Genomic DNA, 21,344 nt, shown 5'->3' with positions numbered 1-21,344 from the left:
GACTCGGAGGTACGCCGTCTGTATGAATCGGTGCATTAGAGTTTGCAGCTGACGTGTTCACCCAATTAGCGACAGCTTTGTCCGCCGCGATCAAGCACATTCAGGGTGCCGTCGTCTGCATATATACATCCAAGTTCGACAGAATACGGGGTCGTAGCTGGTGTACGATTCAGCCGTCGTCGACATGTATTGCTCAGAAAGATGTCTAGATAAACTTAAGTCTCAGATATCGTATGAAACTCGGCCGTCGAATCTGTCGGATTGAATCGGCTACTGCGGACCTGGCGGAAGCCAGCGGAAGCCATCGTGCGGCCCCCATATCTAACGGATGAAGACATAGCATACCTATTTCCGCGCACCGCCATGCGGGCTATGGCGGATGTGGCACTTCGTGAGTCTTCGCTGTGTCTACCTATCACGTTTCTGATCCTGGAACAGTAGTTCACTTTCACCGACATCCGCTGCATTGTTTTAGGAAGAGGCCGGGGACTGTTAACACTAGAAGGCGTAAGGAGTATAATAAGCTGATGAGGAGTTGAAAGGTGAACTGTACAGTGACTTACAAAACTATTTCCAGAAACGGTCACTCGGCGCCTTTTGCTGAATATCTCGGTAACGGCTGCGCGTAATGCTACGATTCAAATTGCATTAGGTAGACATATGTCTTGGCTTTCTATAGGTACTTGTTTCATAAAAATCGGGCGCGAACTTTCAAAGATATGATATGTTCTTTACCCACATCTTCTGGAAATAGTTTTGTAACGCGCGTTTTGGAAAGGCAAGATACATGATTCTAGTACTTGGTATAGCCCCCCTTGGCCTTCAAACGGCTGCAACCCTGTTAGGCATAGTCTCCACCAATTTCTGACACTCCTCTGCTGAAATTGCCTCCCACTCCTTCTGAACCCTTGTCCACAGCTCTTCCATCAATGTAGGCGGGGTTTTGTAGGTGGCGAGCTTGCGTTTGAGGACACCCCAGAGATGCTCGATGGGGTTGAGGTCTGGGGACTGTGCAGGCCACTCCAGGACTTGAATCTTGTTCTCCTTGAAGCATCATTTGGCCTTTTTGCTGGTGTGCTTGGGGTCGTTGTCTTGCTGGAAAATGACGTTTTCGACGTTGTAGTCCCAATGGTAGAGGGAATTGCGTAGCTCGTCCTCAATGATCTCCACGTATAGATCGGCATCCATCTTCCCAATGATCTTGCATGAGTGTCCTGTCCCATCCCATCCAAAACAGCCCCAGAACATCAAACTCCCTCCACCGTGCTTGAGTGTTCCCTCCACCAGGCGGTCACTGAGCCCCTCCCCACGCTTCTTCCACACCCATTTCCTCCCATCCGACCCTACTCTGTTGATCTTGGTCTTATCTGACCAGACAACCCTCTTCCAGTCCTCCACCGTCCAGTATTTGTGAGCTAAAGCAAAGGCGTACTGCTTTGCCCGATGTCTTTTGGTAAGCTGCGGCCGTTTCTTCTTCGTCATGGCCAGCATCCCAGCCCGCTTCAGTGCCCGACGGATGGTTTGGACAGAGACACATCTCAGGAAGGTGTCCTTGAGGGTATCATGGACCTGAGTGGCAGTATCGGCCTGGCCGGTCTCAACCAAGCGGGTAGCGTGGCGGATGTCGATGGGAGAAAGGAGTGATGGACGGCCGCCCTTGGACTTGTGGACTCCAGGGCAGTTGGCAGAGCGAATCTTGCTGATCTGGCTCTTACTAACACCAGTTTTAGTGTGTATCATGGAGATGGGAAGCTTCTGGTTACAAAGCTGGATGATGGTGTTGCGAGTGGCTTCAGAGAGTGCTGGGGGCATGGTGGTGGCAGAGGTGGAGGAGTATTCCAGCAGCGCTGATGTGGCATCACCTCAGTAAACATTATATAATATATTCCCACAGTATCATGTGACATTCACAACACGCTTGGCCAAAAACGACCCAGTTGTTCCCTGCCAAAATGTGTGTTACAAAACTATTTCCAGAAGATGTGGGTAAAGAACATATCATATCTTTGAAAGTTAGCGCCCGATTTTTATGAAACAAGTACCTATAGAAAGCCAAGACATATGTCTACCTAATGCAATTTGAATCGTAGCATTACGCGCAGCCGTTACCGAGATATTCAGCAAAAGGCGCCGAGTGACCGTTTCTGGAAATAGTTTTGTAAGTCACTGTATCGTGGTGCGAGTAAGCCTTCTTATAGAGATCTGATTCAGGTCAGCTGCCGCGCTGTGCGGGAGTTTAGACCTACTTCGGATGACGCCTACGGACTTAAAGCATATCACACGAAGATTAGATTCACCTGTAGGAGACCCCGGATATTATTATCTGGGCTCTTCTATGTTTGTGAACGCGCTATGTGGTGAGCACCTTGAACCTTCCCGATCTCAAAGACTGCGTCATCTCAATTCCCTCTGCAGGTGCCTATACAATTCTCGCCACATTCTCGGTCTACGTGCTGTACGTTTCATCCTTTTACCAGTCCCCTGCGTACTCTGATACGATACGGCTGATGGTCAAGATATCGCGGCATCGCACAGCGATCCTCTCAAATTCTCCTCTCAGTCGTCTTTGCGCTCTTCATCTCTACTGCAATATTCTGGACGTCAACGGTCTACTCTGTCATGAATCTCTTCGGTCAGCCCATGGTCGGCGCGGACCCATCTTTCGCGTATACGCTCGCGAAGTGTGCTCCAACAGCCTCGCTACTCGTTAATGTGCGACAAGTCCGCTCTCTTCACGCGATAGGACTTTGTCTCAATATATAACCTCCTGCAGACGGTACTCAGCGACGGCATTGTCTGGTGGCGTGCCTGGGTAATCTCTGGAGGCAACCGCCTGCTCAGCTTCGCCGCCGCCGCATGTCTAGTGGCAACATGCGGTGCGTCTCATTGGCACAGATGTCACCCAGAGCAGGGGATGCTGACTAGCAGGGCGTTAAAGTGCTAGCTTCCGTGGCAGGGCATCACGCGTGTACGTGGGTAGGGCCGGACGGCTTGCCAGGCGAGGGAGAGTTCTTCACCGGCGACCCGTACGGGCTAGCCGCCGCCACGCTTTCCGTGCTGGCAAACATTATTGCGACCGCTGTGATCGGGCTGACAGCGTGGTGCGTAGTCCAGACCTTACCATCTCGACAACTGCAACAGAACTTACTGAGGGCTATCGGCGGTCTAGGCGACATCGGCAGCTCATCAAGGCACATCTTCAGTGCCAGCGTGGACGTACGTTGGTCGGAGAAGTCCTGCTCCTACTCGTCGAATCCTCCGTGTTGTACTGTCTGTTGTGGGTAAGTACGCCATTTACAGAGGCCCGCAGTCGTAACGCCTTATACACTACGCATATACTCGACAGATGTTGGTTTTTGTGGGACAAGTCGCCTCGGTCGCCAAGCGCGGTTCCCTCACAATCGAGTACAGCTACGACAACGTTGATCATCTCGTTCGCATCGACAACGCCTATGCTGTGTGGTTCAGATACGTCTTGCAAGGGATCATACCCTTGATTGTGAGTTCTTGCATTCGCACCGCATGGGAACTGTGCCAGATTGACGCCTCATTTTCCAGGGAATATATCCGACGATGGTCATCCTTCTCGTGGCGCTAAAGAAGTCCCGATTCGAGTCCCACTTCTCCAGTCCGGAACTTGTGCCCCCCACGCTGCCGGTTGTCTTCGCACCTTTCAGCCCCGCCACAAGTGCCATGGGCGAATTGTCTGTTGATATCATTAACCACCCAGGCCAAGTCCATGTACGACATCAAAACGACGTCCTCTCCAGCGACCTACAGTGTCGCTCCGGCGACTCGATCGTATACATAACGCATTCGGTGGTTTACGGGAGCCCGGATAAAGCGCCAAGCGCGACGCCTCGAGCCTCTCTCCACCTGCTCCGACCGGAGGACGAGGAGTCGACCGGGCATTGATGCGCGAGAAGTACCGTAGGTAGCGGAGCGGTACGTCGCCTGCCCGCGATGGGATCCGTATTTTTGCTCAATCGTGCACGACATTCAGGGAAAGATGCAAGAGCCCCAAGCGTCTGGTGTTCAGAGTACCGGTGTCATATAACGGTATCGGTACGAGTCATATATTTCATGTTCTGTCTATGGATAGTGCGATGCACGTACATCGGTACTGAAATGTGTCGACTCGTCACTCTGAACTCTCACAGCTCCTCCGAGAGTCAGACAGTCAAGAAGAGGATCATGAGCGGCTTACTGTCCGCAATTGACACGCTTCTTGCTGGCTTCGGTGCTCGGAGCCTCCCAACCGTCCAGTCCGTGCTACGCTGACTGCGAGTGCGTCAGTCTTGTCCATGCCGCATCTCCGACGCCGCCGGTACCTCAGTCATTCATAGGAGTTCCCTCTCACCATCCCGCCACAAAGTCAGCATGTAGGAGCAGCTTGCCATCGCTAATCTTAAACCGTACCTCGCATATATGGGCAGTCGCTCGTAAGTGCGCTACCTTCGAATAAGCCCCGTCCCCTGGCTGCGCACAACCGTTTGAACTCTGACACTCTTCTAGCTGGTCCCTGGAGTCTCTTTCACTACCTCATTTTTTGTACTCAAGCCGCACGCCGACATGAATTCCACTAATGGCGGAGATGTCAGCCTGCCTCTACCTTTTCAAAGCCTGAAGTGCGTATTGGACACCGCTGCCCGTACTACTATTTGACCAACCACGATCATCTCGCGTTCTGAGTGTGACATTCCAATATTATGTCACTGCGAATGCCGGTGCGTTCGTGCATTAGTTCAAGTCTCATCGTGTCGTGCGTACAGCACCCACTTATCTGATATTACAGTTCTCGTCATCTGGCATCATCTCCTGACTATCGACAAGGAGGTCGAATTTATCTGGCGCCGAAAACTCAGTGGACCCTCTGCCCTCTTCCTTGCCACTCGTTACACCACCCTCGCTTGGTCTATATATGACACGCCCTGGTTCCATCTTGATATCGCTTCGTCCAAAGTAAGCAATCATTCTTATATTTCACTCTCGCCCCGATATTTACTCACTATGTCCTCCTCCAAAGCGGTGAGTGCCCCGTCGCACCTATCGGCGATCTCCAAGATTGACGCTACCGTGCACTTTCCGACGCGCTGCTAGATGTGTACCCACAATAGCTGTTGGGCACTTCCTGGAGTACTCACAATATGTTGCATGGGCAGGTATACACATCACAAACGACGATACGCGATACACCACTAACACTGCGCATGCCTTCGCGTCTTAACAGCATTCTCGGCTCTACGGGTATATGCACTGTGTAAGCAATGGTTGTGGGCAGCCCTTGTTCTCTTTCTTTCCATAGTCCCGGTGGCTGTGAAAGCGGTGAGTAGTACTGTAGCACGGAACAAGGGGTCACCGGTCATCTCCAACTGATACGTGACAATCGTCAGGCGCACCTACGGCTCGAGGGGGTACTCGGGACTGTTAATATGCACATGCGACTAGTCTGCATGATAAAGGTCGATAACGTACTCCTGAGGTCCGCATCACATTCATTGTGAGCGTCGCTACACTCATTGGCTGACCGAAATGCTGCAGCTGTCAGTATATCTTACCTTGGGTCGCCGTGCACTGGGACTCACGCTTCCCTGGTGCCCACTTCCAGTGATCATTGCATCGCGCGTGGCGCTCATCCTCAGCGACGTTATCGTGCTGTGTTTTACCTGGACGGCCACACACGCGTACCGCAACCGTGACATTCTGCGTGGATTTGGGAGGACGACGACGCTTGCAGAGGTCCTGTACAAAAACGGTGCGTTCGCACCCCTAAGAGTACATTGAAGACTTATCCGTACTGGGCAGGCGCAATCTACTTCCTGTCAGTCAGAGCGAGGATTCGTACTCATGCTTTTATAATTGCTCCGGTGTTAGGCTCACTGACAGAGCTTTTTAGAGTGCTCACGACGCTAAACATACTCTACCTAGTGGTCATCCTACTCGAGGTGCGCATCCCTTAAATTTAAATGTTTCGTCTTCACGTACACATCCTCATTCCGTTGGGACTGACGCCTCGCTGCAGGATGCGCTGGGTAGCGGCGCACGCGAGAGTATGGGCATTTTTGCGGACTTCATCACGATCACATACGACAGCTTCACGACGATCCTCATCGTCCACTTCCTCGTGCGCCTACAGGAGGCCGCGTGCCCAGAGTCAGACAGCGCGTTCTTGGAAAGTGAGGATTGGGAGGACATAGGGACGCTGCAATTCGCGCGGGTAGATGTGGACTCATGGGCGAGAGAAGCGGAGTTGGGGACGCCTTCGAGCGCGGAGGTCGCAGTGGAAGAGGGGACATAGGGCTCATCTCTGTCACATTATGTACTCGACGCTACTCAAAACAGACTCGAGGAGGGTCCCCAACGGCGTCTTAGTCTAAGCCCCTGCTACTGTGTGCAATATCCGACTATTTGATGAGAGTTCTATAGCTATGTATGTGGTATCAGTTGCAAGCTATGGAAGAAGATGAGAGTAAACGCGTACGCCGATCGCCTGGTACACTGAACATTCGTACCCTTCACACAGCATGCCAAAACGTCTGTCACGGCCAAGGTTGCGGATACCCAACGGGGTGGTTCGGACTCCCTATGTTGCGCAACGTCTGCATGGAGATGGGGGGCTCCCAGTAGATGAGCGCGCCGGCGGTGTACCCGGTGTCCTAAGGACTTTCCTCGCCATCCCCGATGTCAGGGTGGTCGAACACGATGAACAAATGCACGCATGCGCTCTGTGGTTTGATCTAGCAGGCTGCTTGTTGCGCGCTGCACAGCTTGTCGCAGCAAACCCACCCGCCTTCATGCTTGACAACCTCGCATGAGATTGTGTCCTCTAGGCTCTCCCCTCTCCTCACGCCCTAAGCACAATATCCTGCTCCACCGTCCAGTCGCCAATCGTCGCTATGAATCATTCCGCTGGAACGCCCGCGCCGCGCCCATCTCCAGAGGCCATATACGAGCGGCTCAATGATTACTTCCCCACACACGATCTCGACAACGCTGGCGTCGGGACACTCGCTAACAGCGCGGACTTCACGTCCGCTGCGGCGCCAGTATCCGGTGTAAGACGTGAGTATGGCAGTGTACCGGATACCCGCTTGTCTACTAACGCGTCCGAGTAGCCGTCTTCCGGTGGGTCCGAGGTGAGCTTATCGGGAAAGGCACCAGCGGCAGGGTATACCTCGCTCTCAACTCTACCACCGGGGAGATGATTGCGGCCAAGCAGATTGAGATCGCGCGCACGGGGGCCTCACGCGGGGGTGACGCCCGGCCGACGGGGGCGAGCATAGACTTGTACCACCCCAACTTGGTGCAGTATCTCGGATTCGAAGAGACCCCTACGCTGCTGAGCATGTGAGTTCTCTCACTCACGCTTCTAAAGACCTATCTGCCAGTGTTGATGCTGCTTGATAGCTTCATGGAGTACGTTCCCGGTGGCTCTATCGCGACCTGTCTGCGCAAGTACGGCCCGTTTAACGAAGACGTCACGAGGTCGTTCACTAGCCAGATTCTGAGCGGGCTGGAATACCTCCACTCGCAGGGGTTCTTGCATCGAGTACGCTTCCCCTTGGTCCAGCGGATTCAGTGCTCACCTGCCTACAGTATCTCAAAGGCGACAACGTCCTCGTCGAAACCGACGGCACGTGTAAACTCTCCGACTTCGACCTCCACAAACGCGCCGACAACGTCCCTTCGGCCGACCCAGCCACGACGATGCATGGTGCCCTGTTCTGGATGGCCCCAGAGGTCGTGAACGCGACAGCCAAATACTCCTCGAACATCGACATCTGGAGCGCCGGCTGCGTCGCGCACGAGATGTGGACAGCCCAGTGGCCATGGTTCGGTCAAGAAGCACTGCAAGTCCTGATACACGTACGTCCGCCTCCCGAACTCCCGTTACTGCACTACAAGGCTGACTATGTTGTGCAGCTTCAGACGAAGCAGGCCCCGCCGCTGCCGGAGGGCGTCGAGCTCTCGATGCTCGCGGATGATTTTCGGAAACACTGCTTCACTCCGTGAGCTGATATCGGTCACAGTGCTGTGCCGCTCGGGCGTGCTGACGCTGCTCGTAGTGACCCGGACGACCGCCCGTCGGCCGCTGAGCTGCGGGAACATCCCTATCTCCAACTTCCGGTGGGTTGGACGTTCACTAGCTTCAAGTGACTGGCCAAGCCTGTGCTTGCAGTACCTACCCTCGCTAGTATTGCGTTTTCTTGAGTTGACTCTGCCTTGGGAGCGACGATACCAATAAACCTGGGTTGAGCACAATATACGACGAAACTACAATGGTGAGGAGAACGTGGTGATACAAAGACTATCTTCTACCGAGAACGAGTTATACAAGCGATGGCCATTGAGCAACAGACGAAGAACGCGGTGACGCAGCACGTGGGAGAACGAGATGCTAGAACGTGAAGTTGGCCAAGTGCCGGTTGATCTCTGTGAGCTGAGCCAGCCTGTCCTGGAGCCTCTTCCGCTCGCGCGCGACCAGCGGGTCCTCGGTCAGCAGCGCCTCCATGCGCTGCCCCGCATCTTGAGAGCCAAGCCCGAGTGAGCCGATGAGATGTGCTTGCAGGCTGTCTACGAAGCGGAACAATAGGTTGAGCTTGATAGCCTCCGGGATCACGTCGGCGACGCGCTAGTGCAATGCGGAGGTAAGAAAAACAGCCAACAAAGAGACGGTGGCTCTGCGCACCTTGTAAGTGACCTGGAAGTAGCTGCGCACGTCCGCCATGACGGTGATCTCGTCACTAATGTCTTCCAAGGGCTGCAAGCGGTACAGATCGCTCGCTATCACCCTGGATATACCGAGAGACGCCAGGGCACGCAAGGCCTCGTTTTCGTAACCTGTTATTGTTTGTTTGTGATCAGCGGTCTTGTTCCTCGGACCCAGGAGACGCGAGCAGCATACGTACCGTGACGATCGAGATATGAGAGATGCGTCTTGTGCGCCGCGGCGTTCTTGTACTGAACACGCCAAAGATCGCGCATCAGGTTCAGATCACGGAGATTCTGCGTTCCGTAGGGGTCGCTCTCCGACTTCAACGTGTTTTGGACGATAGGACCGGCCGTGGATACGTAGGCATCCAGCTGGGTGTCCAGCTTCGACCTGTCATGGACACACAGCGCGATCGGTCAAGGCCTCATGAGTCGCGACCCATCACGCACGAAAAGTGAGACGGACCTCATGAACTTCTTGAGAGCGGGAAACCTCCCAAAGTGTTCCTCCGCTTCGTCCTGTACCTCTGAGCGCAGGGCTGAGGCGACGCTATCGAAGCACTCGCATTCCGCATCTGGCCAGTTCTTAAAGAAGCGGTTAATCAGACGTTTCTTCGCTTCGTAGGGGATGTTGTGCGGAAGCTCCCAGCCCGTCGCGCTGCGACGCGTTCAGTACCGCATACGCAGCTTCAGAGCACAACCAGACTCACTCCCTGATGACCTGCGTCACATCCGCAAGCGTGATAGGCCCAGTGGGATACGATCTGAAGTCTTTCGGCGGTTCCCCGAACTGGTCGCGGTCCGCCACAGGGCGGTATACCGCGAACTCGGCCGGGTCCGGAACCGGGTCCTCGTTCCGCCCCGGCCTGAAGTCGGGCGCAGTGGACCGGAGCGTGCGCTCGAACATGCGGAAGCGGCGCCGGCACTCGTGCACGAACGACTTGTCCTTGCCCTCGCCGTGGATGGCAGCGCGCATGGTCTCGCAGAACTCGACCACGCATCGGATGACCTCGGCGGTGGCGTCCGACGTGAGCATCTGCGGCAGCGCGTCTAGGTCCGCGCGACACGCCGCGAGCTGTTCCGCGGCGGCGATGCGCATGGCGGGGAGCCTGTGGCGGGCCCGTGAGTATACGCATGCGTGTAAGGAAACAAAGACCGCTCACGCTTCTTGGATCACACCCATGAGCAGCTCGCTGATGTCGTGCACCAGGTTGGGAACGCCGAGGCGCTGCTTGCCGATGCTCTTCAGATCCTTCCAAGGCGCGTTCTGGTTGAAAAATTCCCGCTCAATTCGCTCTGCCTTCTCGCGAGACCCGCTGCCTCGGCGCTCCTGGTCAGTCGGGAGACGGACGCAATAGTATCCCTTTGCGAGTCTATGCTTCGACTCCTTGCCATCGAAGAGTTCCTTCCACGTCTCGCGCTTTCCGATGTCCCCCGATGTGAGACCGTCGGGTTTGGTGACGACACCTATCAAGAGAAAGAGGGTCAGTACCAGGTCAGAAGTGGACGGAATCATTAACGCTGCGATTCACCTATGGTGCGATTCTTCTCCGAGTCGGCATTCCTCGCGAGCATAAGAGCCTTCGGGTTGTCAAGATCGTCTGTAAGGAATCAGACACGCGTAGAATGACACGGGTCTCACAGAGACGCACCTGCTGCGGGGACGGTGACCAAGATGATCGTCGACATAGGCTCTATGTACGTCTTCGTCATGTCCTCGACCAACGGCACAAGTGAGGCATCGGGCGCGTTCTCAATCAGGCCTTAGATACCAGTGAGAAAAAGTGTGATTCCATCAAAAATGCGTAGCACAAACGTACCGGGGAGGTCTACGAACGAGAGGTCCGCGCCGCGCGGGTCGCAAATATCGATGATGACCACATTCTTGGTGAACGCCAGCACCTTCGGATCGTGGTCGGGGTTGGTGAGGATCCTTAGCTCCTCCCGGCTCTTCCCCTTGAAAGTCTCGCGCGGAAGATGCGGGCACAGGACGGCTGCCTGAGCCGCCCTGATCCACACCTCAACTTGATTCCGGTCGGTGATGATCGGGCTGAAAGCCACTATCGAAGGGGCTCCATTATGCGTGTCTCCGATGATGCGTAGGGAAATGGAACAGGACCATGTCGAGCTGGACGCCAAGATAGTGCATTCCATAGGACACCTGAACCGAGTGATTAGTATGCGTGGAGTGTACTTATTTAACAGCTGCGCTGACCTGGTACACGTGCCGCTGTCTCTGGGGACGTTGATCTAGTCGGCGTCAGAAGTATGCGAGATATTTTTTACAAAATCACTTACCCCCGTGACAGCTTCCACCAGAGAGCTTTTGCCGGCTGTAAGGGTTCTCATGAGTCTCAAACTACATGATGTTGCAGGAGGGCATACGTACTGGACTGGGCGCCGATGACCACGATGCGTGGAACTTGGATCAGGTCGGTGGCTCTATGCGACGAATGTCGTGACATGAAACCTATCAACGCGCTAGAATTCGCAAGCAGCTCACCCAAGGTTTGCCAGCGCGCGCGCGAGGCGGAGTAATTCACGGCGTTTACGCGCGTATTCGGCCAAGCCATCCCTCCCGTTCCGGTCGTCATTTTTTAAGGCATTCGGGGATGGGCTCCGGGAGTTTGGGCCGCTCGAAGTCGTCTCATTCCCGTCGTCGCCGTTGGTTTGGGTAGATTTCTGAGTGATGATAAGTAAACATGTAGTTCCAGGCGCGCCGCCCAGAGTAAGACTGTACCTTAGAAGTCCGACTGTTCTTCCTGTGATGAGCGTCAGCCCAAAGTGCGAAGGGAACAGATCTGGGGCAGCGCACCTGAACCACGACATGGCTGTAAAGTCAATGGACGTGCTGTGGGGGTTGGACGATACGCTGTAGAGCTCGAGGAGCCGCCTTTATTTATACCGCGCACACAGAACTGCAATCCAGCCTTCTCTGGCACGCTGCAGGGTTCCAGAAACGAGGACGCATTCTACGCAAGCCATATGAGGATGGCGTCTACGATGTGCGCTTCGCGGTCAAGATTCTCAGCCGTCTTCACCTACGAAACTTCCCTCCCTGGAACACTGTACGACCGTTTCCGGCGTCGACGAGCAATGCGCTGTTGAACGATCGCTGCGGTGGCAAGGCGTGTAAGTTTCGGTGGCATCTTTGATTTCGAAGCTTGTGCTGCGGTAAGACACGTCGGAGCGTAGTCCCTATTGCACCCTCACGTTGACCAGTTGACCAGATGTGGCACGACAAAACCAGAATAAGTGTGGAATTGCCAGACCGTCGTGTGCTGCAGCACCTGGCCGCCGCGCGCGTGGCGGGTCCCTAGCCACAATGCCGTATCCGACTACGACCACGGCGTGTGTAACATTTCGGAAGATACGCCCATTTTTGCTTTAATCTTCCTTCTGTGAAGGGGTTTCCACATGGAGCGCAGCACAACGCAAGATGGGTAGTACTTCTGTCAAGGCAAAAAGATAGAACGAGATCTGTAGAATTCTCCGGGATTACTTACAGAAGCCTGTACCTCGTTTCCCTAGTAGAGTCATGCCAAATTTCATGAAACATCGTGGCTTGTAGGAGATCTCAAGGGGGATACAAGACATCCAGAGGCGCGAGCGGGAAGACCGATGGGTTGAGGCGACTCAGTCGTGGTCGAGTCCACCGACGTGCGCCGCACGAAGGGAGTGTCAAATAAGCGCCGTGAGCGAACCGCTCCACGTGGAGGCCCGGAAGTTTCCGACTCGCCAAAGTGCATGGCAGGGGAAGCTCATCTCGGGACACGTACTGCGCATAGCTTTCCACCACGCATGAAACGGGTCAATTCCTATCACATTAATGCGTAAGCCCTTCATGCCTGGAGCGACATGCTGCAAATCGTTGATTATCGAACTGTCGAACAACTACGCTGCTGATTTCCATTCACTCCTCCTTCAAACACTCCCGAAGGCATTTCGGTGAGCATCCTCGACTCCTCCTGAGCCCTCAGGCCTCGCTTAATATTAAGACATAGGGTCCCTGTGGACCAGTTTGCATCTGCGAATGTCCATAAGGGGCCCCCGATTCAAAGACGATAGCCCGGGGCACCGGTGACCACTCGTTTGGATGCATTTTAGTGCGAGGAGTAGGTGTCTCTGGACTTTCCATGCGAGCGCTGATTGAGTAAGTCTCTCGGAGCTTTTATCTATTTCTTTGCTTACCAATAAATCTCAAGTACGCGTCGGTGCAGCCACAAGCTTCCCGGCAGGGTCACGGGCTCTGCGCCCCTCCCACACTTATCGCCACACTTTGTGCGCATATATATGCCCCGAGAGCGAGTCTCAGTATCATTTTCCCAATCTGCCGTGCACGACCATCATGCCAACTCTCTCACCACCTGCCACAATTCTCGTCACAGGCGCCAACGGGTACGTAGGCTGCTGGGTCCTCCGTGCCCTGCTCGAGAAAGAGTACACCGTCCTTGGTGCAGTCCGTACGAAGGAGAAAGCGGACGCGCTTTTTAGTCTAATAAGCTCAAAGCATCCTTCGCGCGCACGCGCGTTCGACTGTTTATTGATCCCCGACATCGCTGCGGTAAGCACCACGCACACCACCTATTGTGGGAGCACACGCTTAAAAAAAGCTTCCCCTTCGACGCAGGAAGATGCTATAGACCCGTTTCTTGAGGGCGTGCACGGCGTTGTCCACACTGCAACTCCAGTCACCTTCGCCCTCGAAGATCCAGAGGCGTACATACGGCCCGCCGTAGATGGTACCCTGGGAATACTGAGAGCCGCCGCGAAGCACAAGTACGCAGGGTGAATCTCTACTATCCGAATTCTTGCTAATCTGCGTACCGCCCGGTAGAGACATCAAACGTGTCGTAGTCACATCGTCCATAGGCGCCATCGCGGAAACCGTGCAGGAAGAAACTCGCGTATACACTGAGGAAGACTGGAACGAATTCGCCGTCAAGCAAGTCCGTGAGCTGGGAAAGGCGGCTACGGGGTGGTGGAAGTACGATGCGAGCAAAGTTCTGGCTGAACAGGGTACGAATCCGCAGCCTGATCGCGTCCAGTCCAACACGAGCAACTTACATGTCCGCAGCTGCATGGAAGTTCTACGAGGACAACAAGGACACCATCTCCTACGAGCTAAGTACTATCGTGCCCGGCTGGATCCTCGGAGTACGTCTCGCTCTATGGTGACTCGCGCACTGCTCAGAGCGATGCTAACCATCTCTACGAATGTACAGCCCATTCCGGATGACCCATCTTCTCCCGCCGCTTTCACCACGCCGAGCCCCATACTGGAATGGACCCAGTTATTCGCAATCCCTGCCCCAGAGAAACCGACCCCCACTATTTTCAACTACGTCGACATTCGGGACGTCACAGAGATGCACGTTCGAGCGCTCGAGCTCCCAGAGGCAGCAGGGCAGCGGTTCACCGCGGTGTCTCGTACGTCGCCACTCAAAGGCCTGATAGCGATCATTGAGATTCTGACTCACAGTGTATCTGTAGACGTCTGCACCTGGCAAGACTGGTGTAAGCATCTGTCATAGCTTTTAAGCTTCGGGTTTCCGACCTCTAATCTCTGTACTGCAAACCACAGTCAACGCTGCGCAGGAGCAGAACTTCCTGCCCTCCCTCGCGAAGATTCACCCCGTGGTTGCGGAGGACAAGGATGCGCTTCCGGCACACCCTATTTTCTCCAACGAGAAGGCCCAAAGGCTCCTTGGGATGATGTTCAAGACAGTTCCGGAGACGCTTCAGGATCTCGTCGCAGACTTTGGTGGAAGGGGCTGGCTGAAGCACCTCGAGGCGTAGTAGTGCGTAAGAACTCACCTCACCGTTTTAAGTTCTATCAGCTCCGACAATCAAGTAGGATAGAATATGCTGTGTATATAGGAAAGCAGAGTCGTTAACGTCAAGGAGGAAGAGCGATCCCACCATAGTGTAGCATTCGTCGTAAGGCACCCCCTAAGGTTACACTTGGGTTGCACTGGCCGTGGACGATCGATTTGGAATCTGCGTTGGTACGGAAGCTCTGGACGAGCCAGCATCGACTCCGAGCGCCCTATTGTGGAACATAGTAAGAAATGAGCACCGTTGTACCTCGATCCGGTGAGTCACAAACGTCACTCCGTCGACGCGAAGACTTAACTCTGATTCAGACGTGGGCATCGTCCAGGCCCCTTCGTGTCTAAACCCACATGGTAGATGGGCTCCTTAGCACGACCAGACTCAGTGCTCGAGGTTGCCACGTACACCCCGCCAAGTCAGCCTGGTGCATCCGCTCATTCGCATCCCGGAGAAGGTCCGCCTAAGACTCGGGCGAAGACACGGTTATACGGGTCGTTTCCCTCCATCCTCTCCACCGGCACGCACACAACTGCCAAGCTCGCGATCTTGTGCAACAGCCGACGGCTGGAATTCCCCGATGGCGGTGCACAGAGTATGGTCCACACCGCTGACAAGCGAAAACGTTTGATGATGGGTATACCCTACCCCCCAGCTATGCAAAGGAATACAAGCCTGCCCGCTGCCGCAAGCGACCTGAAGCACGGGGCTCGCCGGTGCTGTTTCCGGCACCATTCACCGACGATCGTCTGCCGGTAAGGATAGTGAAGGGTGATGCGGACAAAGCTGCGACGACGCTGCATGGCGGGCCACGACGCGGGCAGGTATATAAACCCCCCGGCAGAGGGCAATGGCTCTCCAGTCCCACCAACAGCAGCCCAACATCCAGAACACTTCTGTCCACCCCTAACACCAGTCCTTCACGATGTTCGCTCGCGTCCTTGTCGCCTCTGTCCTCGCCCTCCCGCTCTTCGCGGCGGCCCAGCAGAACTGCCCCACCGGCACTCTCCAGTGCTGCGACAACCTCGAGCCGGTCAGTCAACCCTCCATTGATGGTCTAACGTGCGGGAGGCTTACCATTGTTTTGTGCTAGGCCAACTCTCCTGCGGGAACCGTTATCCTGGAGCTCATGAACGTCACCCTCGACAACACCAACGTCGACCTCGGCCTTGGCTGCACCGACCTCACCACCGGTGGCCTCGCCACGGGTGCATGCAAGACCCACGCCGAGTGCTGCGAGAACAGCAATGTGGTGCGTGTATTTTTCTGGCGCGTGTTTCCCGCAGTAAATCATTCTGACCCGCTCTGGCTATAGCACGGTTTGGTTGCGGTCAGCTGCATTCCTGCTTAAGTCTGCGGACGAGTTTAATTTGGGGTCTCTCGGCTGGAGGCGAGGGATAACGTACTTCATGGTTAATGTGCTGGGATGATTCTAATGCACCATCGTTTATCTGCTACGCACTTGTCCCTTTCGAGCGTGAAGAAATGCGTCGATTGAGTGCTACTTAGGAAAAGTAGCAAGCTTGTCCCGGCGTTCTTGGGAAGATCAGCATGCCGTCGGAATCTGGAGGGGACAGCAAGGAGTGAGATGGGCGTTCCAAAATCATAAGAACACCCAAATTGAAGTTCACACACCATGTGCAGCTGTAGGTCCAAACAACTCACACTAACCCTGCTTTCGCCCCAATGCCTGATACAACACAGAACTACTAGCATCCATATAGAGTAAAGCCAGTCTCGCCAAAATTACATATAATACGGTTGTACGAGCTCTAGTGAATAAACAAGATGAACAAGCAAGATCATTACACATAAGCGTACACACAGTTCCCGTTTACCTAGCTCCTGATCAGCGCGCAGGCACCGCACCATGACCGCTATAGACAGAACCAGGGGATAGCGCACGCTTGCGGCGATAGTGCATAACGAGCTCTGCAGATTGTCGCCACACGAACTGGCGCACCGCGGCGAGGGTCATGTCGAGCGGGAGCACGACGTCGTTGCACAGGATCTCGTACTGGTCCTCCGGGCGCACCCGCGCTTCCGCGTGCTCTGACCGTGCGCGCCCAGAGGACAGCGAGCGCGCGTCGAAGGAGGAGCGTGGCGTCGCTGCGGCAGAGGCCGAGGCAGAGGTGGGAACACCTGGGGAGTGCAATCCTGCGGCGAGTCGCTCGAGTTTATCGTGAACCTGCGTGAGATGAATTGTATTAGGCCCGGCTAAAGGACGTGCGGGGAAGGCTTACATGGTTCGTGAGCTTGCGCACTCGCAGGAACCGACTCGCCGTCAACTTTGATTGAGCCCTGAGCGGACATGCAGGTGTCAGCTCATGAGCCCGGCGGTGACACGATGTACACGTACGTGTTCAACAGCTCAGGCAACTGCTCTCCGTCTGTCTCCTTGAACGGCAACAGCACGAAGCTGATCTTCGTGATCGGGATGGAGGGCACCTTGTTCTGCAGCAAACACTCAAGTAGCCACAGCGGCATAATTTCCTCCAGCTGGCGAGCATCAGCAGCGGTACTCGAGAGCTGTCCCCTATAGAGCGTCACCCAGCCCGAGGGCGCCTCCTCCGAGATGACGATGGACGTATGCGGTGGGAGAGGTAGTGCAGGCGCCTCGCTCGAAGGCGGTGGGGTCACCGGGCCAGAGAGTATGATCTGTGCCGGGGTCTTCGCCACAGGAGTCGTGACAGATTCCTAGAGAACCGTTGAATACGGCAGTCTCGCACATCAAGTCACAAATAATTTGGACTTACCGTAGATGCCATCCCAGCAGGGACGGAAGTGAGCGTCCCACCGGGGGTCGTAGCACCCGACGTCTCGCTCGCCTGCCGCTTAGAGCTCTTCCCGAACGCCTTCAGGCGACCCATGATGCTTCCCATTGTCGGAGTGCTCGGCGTCGGCATCGCCGTCGCGTCCGGCGACGCCGCCGCCGGCGAGACCGGCTTCCCGCCCGGGCCCCACCCAGAAAAGTCGTCTGCCAGTGGGGTCGGCGCTCCAGCAGATGATGTCGAGACAGATCCGCGGCGGGTGCGCAGCGAGAAGTAGTCGTTGTTCCCCGTGGGTGGAAATGACGAGGGTGGTGCTCCAGGTGTAGCTATAGTCTCTGACTTCGTATGCGAGGTGCCGCGCGGCATCGGCGTCGCGTCTGCGGTGCTGGGCGACTGCGGAATTGGGGAGAGGACTGAGTCGCGTATGCTCCCGTGCAACGGTATCATGGGCGTCATGAGCGGAGAAGACCTCGGGGCTGGGGCAATAGACGGAGACACCGCAGGCAGCATGTTCGGGGCCAGAACGATCGTAGCGCTCCTCGGCCCTGCATGACTCGAAGTGGCGCTGCGGGCAGAGACGTCTGAAGAGGACCGACTTCGTATGCTGGTTGTCGGCGCGCCAATGTCAATATGCGTCGGAGCGGTCCCACGCTGCATGCGATGTTGTGAAGAGTCGTGTGAGTTGCGTTCGCGAGCACGACGGGAAGAAAGTCGCTGCTCCTCTCGTACAAAGCCTTGAAAGAGGTTCCGCAGAACCCACTTGCCGATGTTCACTAGTGATCGTCAGAATCGCCGAACAACCAGTATGTGTATGGGACTCACATCGTGCCTCCTCGCTAAACTGTCGCTCGGGCCCATACCCTGCCTCGTCAGCGTAAATCTCAGACTCGAAGCACTTCTCGCTAAGGTGTACTGTTAGCACGCCCGTCTTCGTGTCCAGCGCAGACCACGACGAGACCACCGCCTCGCCCTCTATTCGTTCCCGTACGGTCTCTAGTGCCTCGCGGGGGCTCCGCTGCTTCTCGTTCCCGCTTTCGCTGCCGCCCGCAAAGCTCGCGTCACTCCCGTTGAAACTCGCCGCCGCAACGTCCTCGCTCGAAAACCGACCTAGGCACGCGCCACGGACGACGTTCCACACCGCGACCTCCCCCGCGGTGTCGACAGTGAGGGCGTGCACGCGGTCGTTCAGCATGATACAGCGCACGAGCCCGTGGTCCCCATGGATGATCTCGTCTGGGTCCTGCTCCAATGGTATCGCGTCCGCGGCCACTTCGCGTTCATCGAATGCCGCACGGGGCCGGGGGAACGCTTGCAACGTCTGGCTCTCCTCGTTGAACCGCGTGCGCGAGTGGATAGTGTCGCTGCGCATTGGGCTCGCGCTCCGTAGCGCCGACTGTGTCGAGGTCGCCGCAGGCTGTACCATGCCAGACGGTATTGGAGAGCGCACCATGCGGGGAACACTCAGTACCGATGCCGCCGAGTATAGTGTGGCGATCTCCGGGTCCGGGCCGCGCATAGAGCGGGCACTCAGCGCGAACCCAGTGTCGTTGGGCGATGTCAATCGTACGAGGCTGTCGAAAGGAATGCCGTACCACGTCTCCTCACCTTCCCGCTCTGGATCGATGTCGAGGTCGACATTTGCGGGTATGGTGTTGGTTGAAGGAGTGAGTGAAACCCGGTGGGATTTGGAGAACTGCGGACTGCTGCTCCTCGAATTCTCGTATGTGATGGAGGGCGAGCGCGCAGGCGACTTTGTGCGAGAGCTGGGGAAGTCAAAAGAGTTCCGCTTGGACGAACGGGTCGTGTGATAGTCCCGCGCAGTATCCAGAGGTGGTGGTGAGTACACAGGGCTCTCCACTGCACCTTCCGCGCCCAGGGCCGCAGCCCTCACAGCCCTTCTCGCCGGTAAACGCCACCGTTTCACGCTCGAGCTGCCAGATGCTGTCCAGAGCAGGTTGTCGTCCATGACGACAATCTTGTTGATGCCCTCAGCACCCGGGGAAGAGCCAGTGCGATCCGTGCCTGAGTCTTGACAGACGACGATGCACTCGCCCTCAGAAACGTCTGCACAGCCCTCAACGTCGACTTTGCACACCAAGCCAGAGCGGTCGCCAGAGTAGAAGACCTCGAGCGCAGGATGAGATGACGAGAGCGACCAGACAGACTCAGTGTGATGGGTGAAGGTGTGCAAGCAGCGCTGAGACGAGAGTGACCAGAGCTTGATGGACGCTGAATGAATGTTAGCAGCAAGCCGTATGGATCAGCCAGACACCGCGTACCATCCGCTGACCCAGTAAGCAACTGAAGAAAGGTCAGTGCGGTATCCTATAACGAAGCGTGAGCCACTGACATATTTCGCATCTTCCGAAATGAGAATCGCACGGATGTTATCGGTGTGCCCGACGAGCTTCGCTATTCGCTTGCCTGACCTAGGATCCCACATCCGGATGACACGCTCGGGCGACCCGGAGGCCACCACAGAGCCATACGGATCCGTCGCTAGCGCGTATATGGACGCTTTGGGACCCGCGGCCTCTGGAGGATGCAGTGTGATGAGCGGGTCGGCTTTCGCAGACGCCGTGGCCAGATCCCAGAGCTTGATCGTCCGGTCGAACGACCCGGACGCAACCCACTGTTGTTCACGGCTACACAATGTAAGCCAAACGAGCGTAGGGGGCGTCATGTACTCACCAGTATGTCAAGCAGCGAACGTAGTCAGCATGGGTGCCTACGACGGTGGGTTCCTGTAATGGCGCATTTGAGCCATGCGAATGGGGGGACCATGCCTTGATGGTGCCGTCGGAGGAACCTGATACAACTGTGCGAGGATTAGCGATGTTCGTCAGGCCAGGATGTATACGCCTCCATAGAGATTCTGAGAATAGACCACGACAGCAATGGGTGAAACGGATAACTTACGGGTTTGATTATAATTACATAGTAAGATATCGTTGACCCAGTCCGAGTGCATCTGCACGGATTGGCGGAACTGTGTTGTTGGCGGTTGGGCCTACGCAAGCATGAGGACACCAGACCTATTTCTAGGGATGATATGGCGCACCTTCGAGGCCTGGTAGGCATCCTTGTCTGTCTCCCACTGCTCCTCGTATGGAATCGAAGACTCCGGTGGGATCCGCCTCCGAACCTTGCCGGTGACCTCCCCAAGGACGTCTCCGTCGCTGCGGAACTCCTCGCCCTCTTCCGCCTCCTCCTCAATCACATCGTCCGCCCAGTTCGTCATGACTTCCCAACGACGTAGGCCGCGTCCGCTTGCACCATACCGTTGTGTTCGACGTTGCATGGGCATGCCGAGGTCCCAGGAGATAACGAGACCATCTCGTCCAGCCGTATAGAGAATGCCTTCGGGCGAAGCGCGACCGACGAGTTGTGTTGATGTATCCAAGGCCAGGCACGATACTCCAAGCCTATGCCGTGGATGCTGAGCCCATTTCGGAGTCGGTGGCGGAGGAGGCGAAGTCGTATTGACAGGAATAAGGAGGGGCCCGAGAGTACCGTTCCGAGCGTGATCATTAGAGGGGAGCTGAAGTCGAGGAACGGGGTCTGAGGGGGTTGGTACCACGTAGGAAACCCTACGTCGTTGGGGGGCCATGCAACGTCGAGGAAGAGAGCGTCGACGACGTTCCCGACGGCGTCGAGCGTGCCTAGCCCGGATCTGCGCGGCCCTGATGTCCGGCATATTCAATCGGAACGGTAATATAAAATGATGCCACCAAGAAAATAATCCGATATGGTGTAGTGGCTAACATCATCGCCTCTCACGCGATAGCCCGGGGTTCGATTCCCCGTGTCGGAATCGTTTTTCTCTCTCGTTCACCATGAAGAAGCCTGTCCAGCGCCATTGCAAATACGTACTTGCTTTCAGTCATCACCGACGCAACGATCGCCTGGACTTATCCGTCTGTGCTCTCCTGGACTTGCAGGGTCTGATTGCCAGTGTTTTCAGAGGCATGTATCATCCACATGACATTGACTGCGAGCCGTAACCACTGATCAGTGCAATTTCTCTCG

The 21,344-nt window shown here is 55.7% G+C and overlaps 7 protein-coding genes and 1 non-coding gene across 8 annotated transcripts; 6 read left to right on the top strand and 2 right to left on the bottom strand.

The window, feature by feature from the left end:
- Positions 1-2,335: 2,335 nt before the first annotated feature.
- On the top strand, positions 2,336-3,915 carry TRAVEDRAFT_53521 (uncharacterized protein; the record flags this gene model as incomplete). The annotated part of the gene is made up of 8 exons (XM_008046407.1): positions 2,336-2,357; positions 2,416-2,455; positions 2,517-2,712; positions 2,774-2,876; positions 2,957-3,101; positions 3,170-3,281; positions 3,347-3,499; positions 3,559-3,915. 8 exons carry the CDS (start codon positions 2,336-2,338, stop codon positions 3,913-3,915), a joined length of 1,128 nt encoding a protein of 375 aa, XP_008044598.1.
- Positions 3,916-5,532: 1,617 nt separating this feature from the next.
- Positions 5,533-6,298, top strand: TRAVEDRAFT_53520 (uncharacterized protein; the record flags this gene model as incomplete). Its single annotated transcript, XM_008046406.1, has 4 exons — positions 5,533-5,755; positions 5,806-5,821; positions 5,897-5,945; positions 6,023-6,298. The coding sequence occupies 4 exons, from the start codon at positions 5,533-5,535 to the stop codon at positions 6,296-6,298; spliced, it is 564 nt and encodes a 187-aa protein (XP_008044597.1).
- A 598-nt stretch (positions 6,299-6,896) lies between these two features.
- On the top strand, positions 6,897-8,157 carry TRAVEDRAFT_53519 (kinase-like protein; the record flags this gene model as incomplete). The annotated part of the gene is made up of 6 exons (XM_008046405.1): positions 6,897-7,062; positions 7,116-7,347; positions 7,408-7,549; positions 7,597-7,866; positions 7,924-8,009; positions 8,067-8,157. The coding sequence occupies 6 exons, from the start codon at positions 6,897-6,899 to the stop codon at positions 8,155-8,157; spliced, it is 987 nt and encodes a 328-aa protein (XP_008044596.1).
- A 241-nt stretch (positions 8,158-8,398) lies between these two features.
- TRAVEDRAFT_134767 (uncharacterized protein) lies at positions 8,399-11,177 on the bottom strand (the record flags this gene model as incomplete). The annotated part of the gene is made up of 12 exons (XM_008046404.1): positions 8,399-8,632; positions 8,690-8,876; positions 8,906-9,103; positions 9,179-9,370; positions 9,423-9,821; positions 9,876-10,179; positions 10,245-10,313; positions 10,365-10,475; positions 10,533-10,873; positions 10,928-10,962; positions 11,011-11,045; positions 11,102-11,177. 12 exons carry the CDS (start codon positions 11,175-11,177, stop codon positions 8,399-8,401), a joined length of 2,181 nt encoding a protein of 726 aa, XP_008044595.1.
- A 1,883-nt stretch (positions 11,178-13,060) lies between these two features.
- TRAVEDRAFT_175251 (NAD-P-binding protein) lies at positions 13,061-14,511 on the top strand (the record flags this gene model as incomplete). Its single annotated transcript, XM_008046403.1, has 7 exons — positions 13,061-13,276; positions 13,343-13,500; positions 13,550-13,731; positions 13,790-13,869; positions 13,938-14,142; positions 14,206-14,229; positions 14,297-14,511. 7 exons carry the CDS (start codon positions 13,061-13,063, stop codon positions 14,509-14,511), a joined length of 1,080 nt encoding a protein of 359 aa, XP_008044594.1.
- A 958-nt stretch (positions 14,512-15,469) lies between these two features.
- Positions 15,470-15,895, top strand: TRAVEDRAFT_24417 (uncharacterized protein; the record flags this gene model as incomplete). The annotated part of the gene is made up of 3 exons (XM_008045820.1): positions 15,470-15,577; positions 15,638-15,796; positions 15,860-15,895. 3 exons carry the CDS (start codon positions 15,470-15,472, stop codon positions 15,893-15,895), a joined length of 303 nt encoding a protein of 100 aa, XP_008044011.1.
- A 284-nt stretch (positions 15,896-16,179) lies between these two features.
- Positions 16,180-20,805, bottom strand: TRAVEDRAFT_32004 (uncharacterized protein). The gene is made up of 10 exons (XM_008045873.1): positions 20,377-20,805; positions 20,235-20,325; positions 20,007-20,133; positions 19,666-19,960; positions 19,595-19,616; positions 18,138-19,544; positions 17,301-18,088; positions 16,904-17,241; positions 16,788-16,845; positions 16,180-16,732 (listed from the first exon to the last, which is right to left on the bottom strand). Exons 1-10 carry the CDS (start codon positions 20,554-20,556, stop codon positions 16,394-16,396), a joined length of 3,645 nt encoding a protein of 1,214 aa, XP_008044064.1. The 5' UTR covers positions 20,557-20,805; the 3' UTR covers positions 16,180-16,393.
- A 252-nt stretch (positions 20,806-21,057) lies between these two features.
- TRAVEDRAFT_t237 lies at positions 21,058-21,129 on the top strand. The gene has a single exon. It is a non-coding gene; the product is annotated as a tRNA-Glu (tRNA).
- Positions 21,130-21,344: the final 215 nt, after the last annotated feature.

Source organism: Trametes versicolor, assembly GCF_000271585.1.
Source record: "Trametes versicolor FP-101664 SS1 unplaced genomic scaffold TRAVEscaffold_13, whole genome shotgun sequence".
NCBI lineage: Eukaryota > Fungi > Basidiomycota > Agaricomycetes > Polyporales > Polyporaceae > Trametes > Trametes versicolor.
This window is presented reverse-complemented; position numbering and strand designations above follow the sequence as displayed.

What these genes read in the sequence shown, in the direction of transcription:
- TRAVEDRAFT_32004 (XM_008045873.1), bottom strand. Translation starts at nt 20,556, where the DNA reads ATGACGAACTGGGCGGACGATGTGATTGAGGAGGAGGCGGAAGAGGGC. An exon ending in ATGCCTACCAGGCCTCGAAG is followed by an intron (nt 20,326 to 20,376) that starts GTGCGCCATATC and finishes ATGCTTGCGTAG; the next exon opens with GCCCAACCGCCAACAACACA. An exon ending in GTTTAGCGAGGAGGCACGAT is followed by an intron (nt 18,089 to 18,137) that starts GTGAGTCCCATA and finishes GACGATCACTAG; the next exon opens with TGAACATCGGCAAGTGGGTT.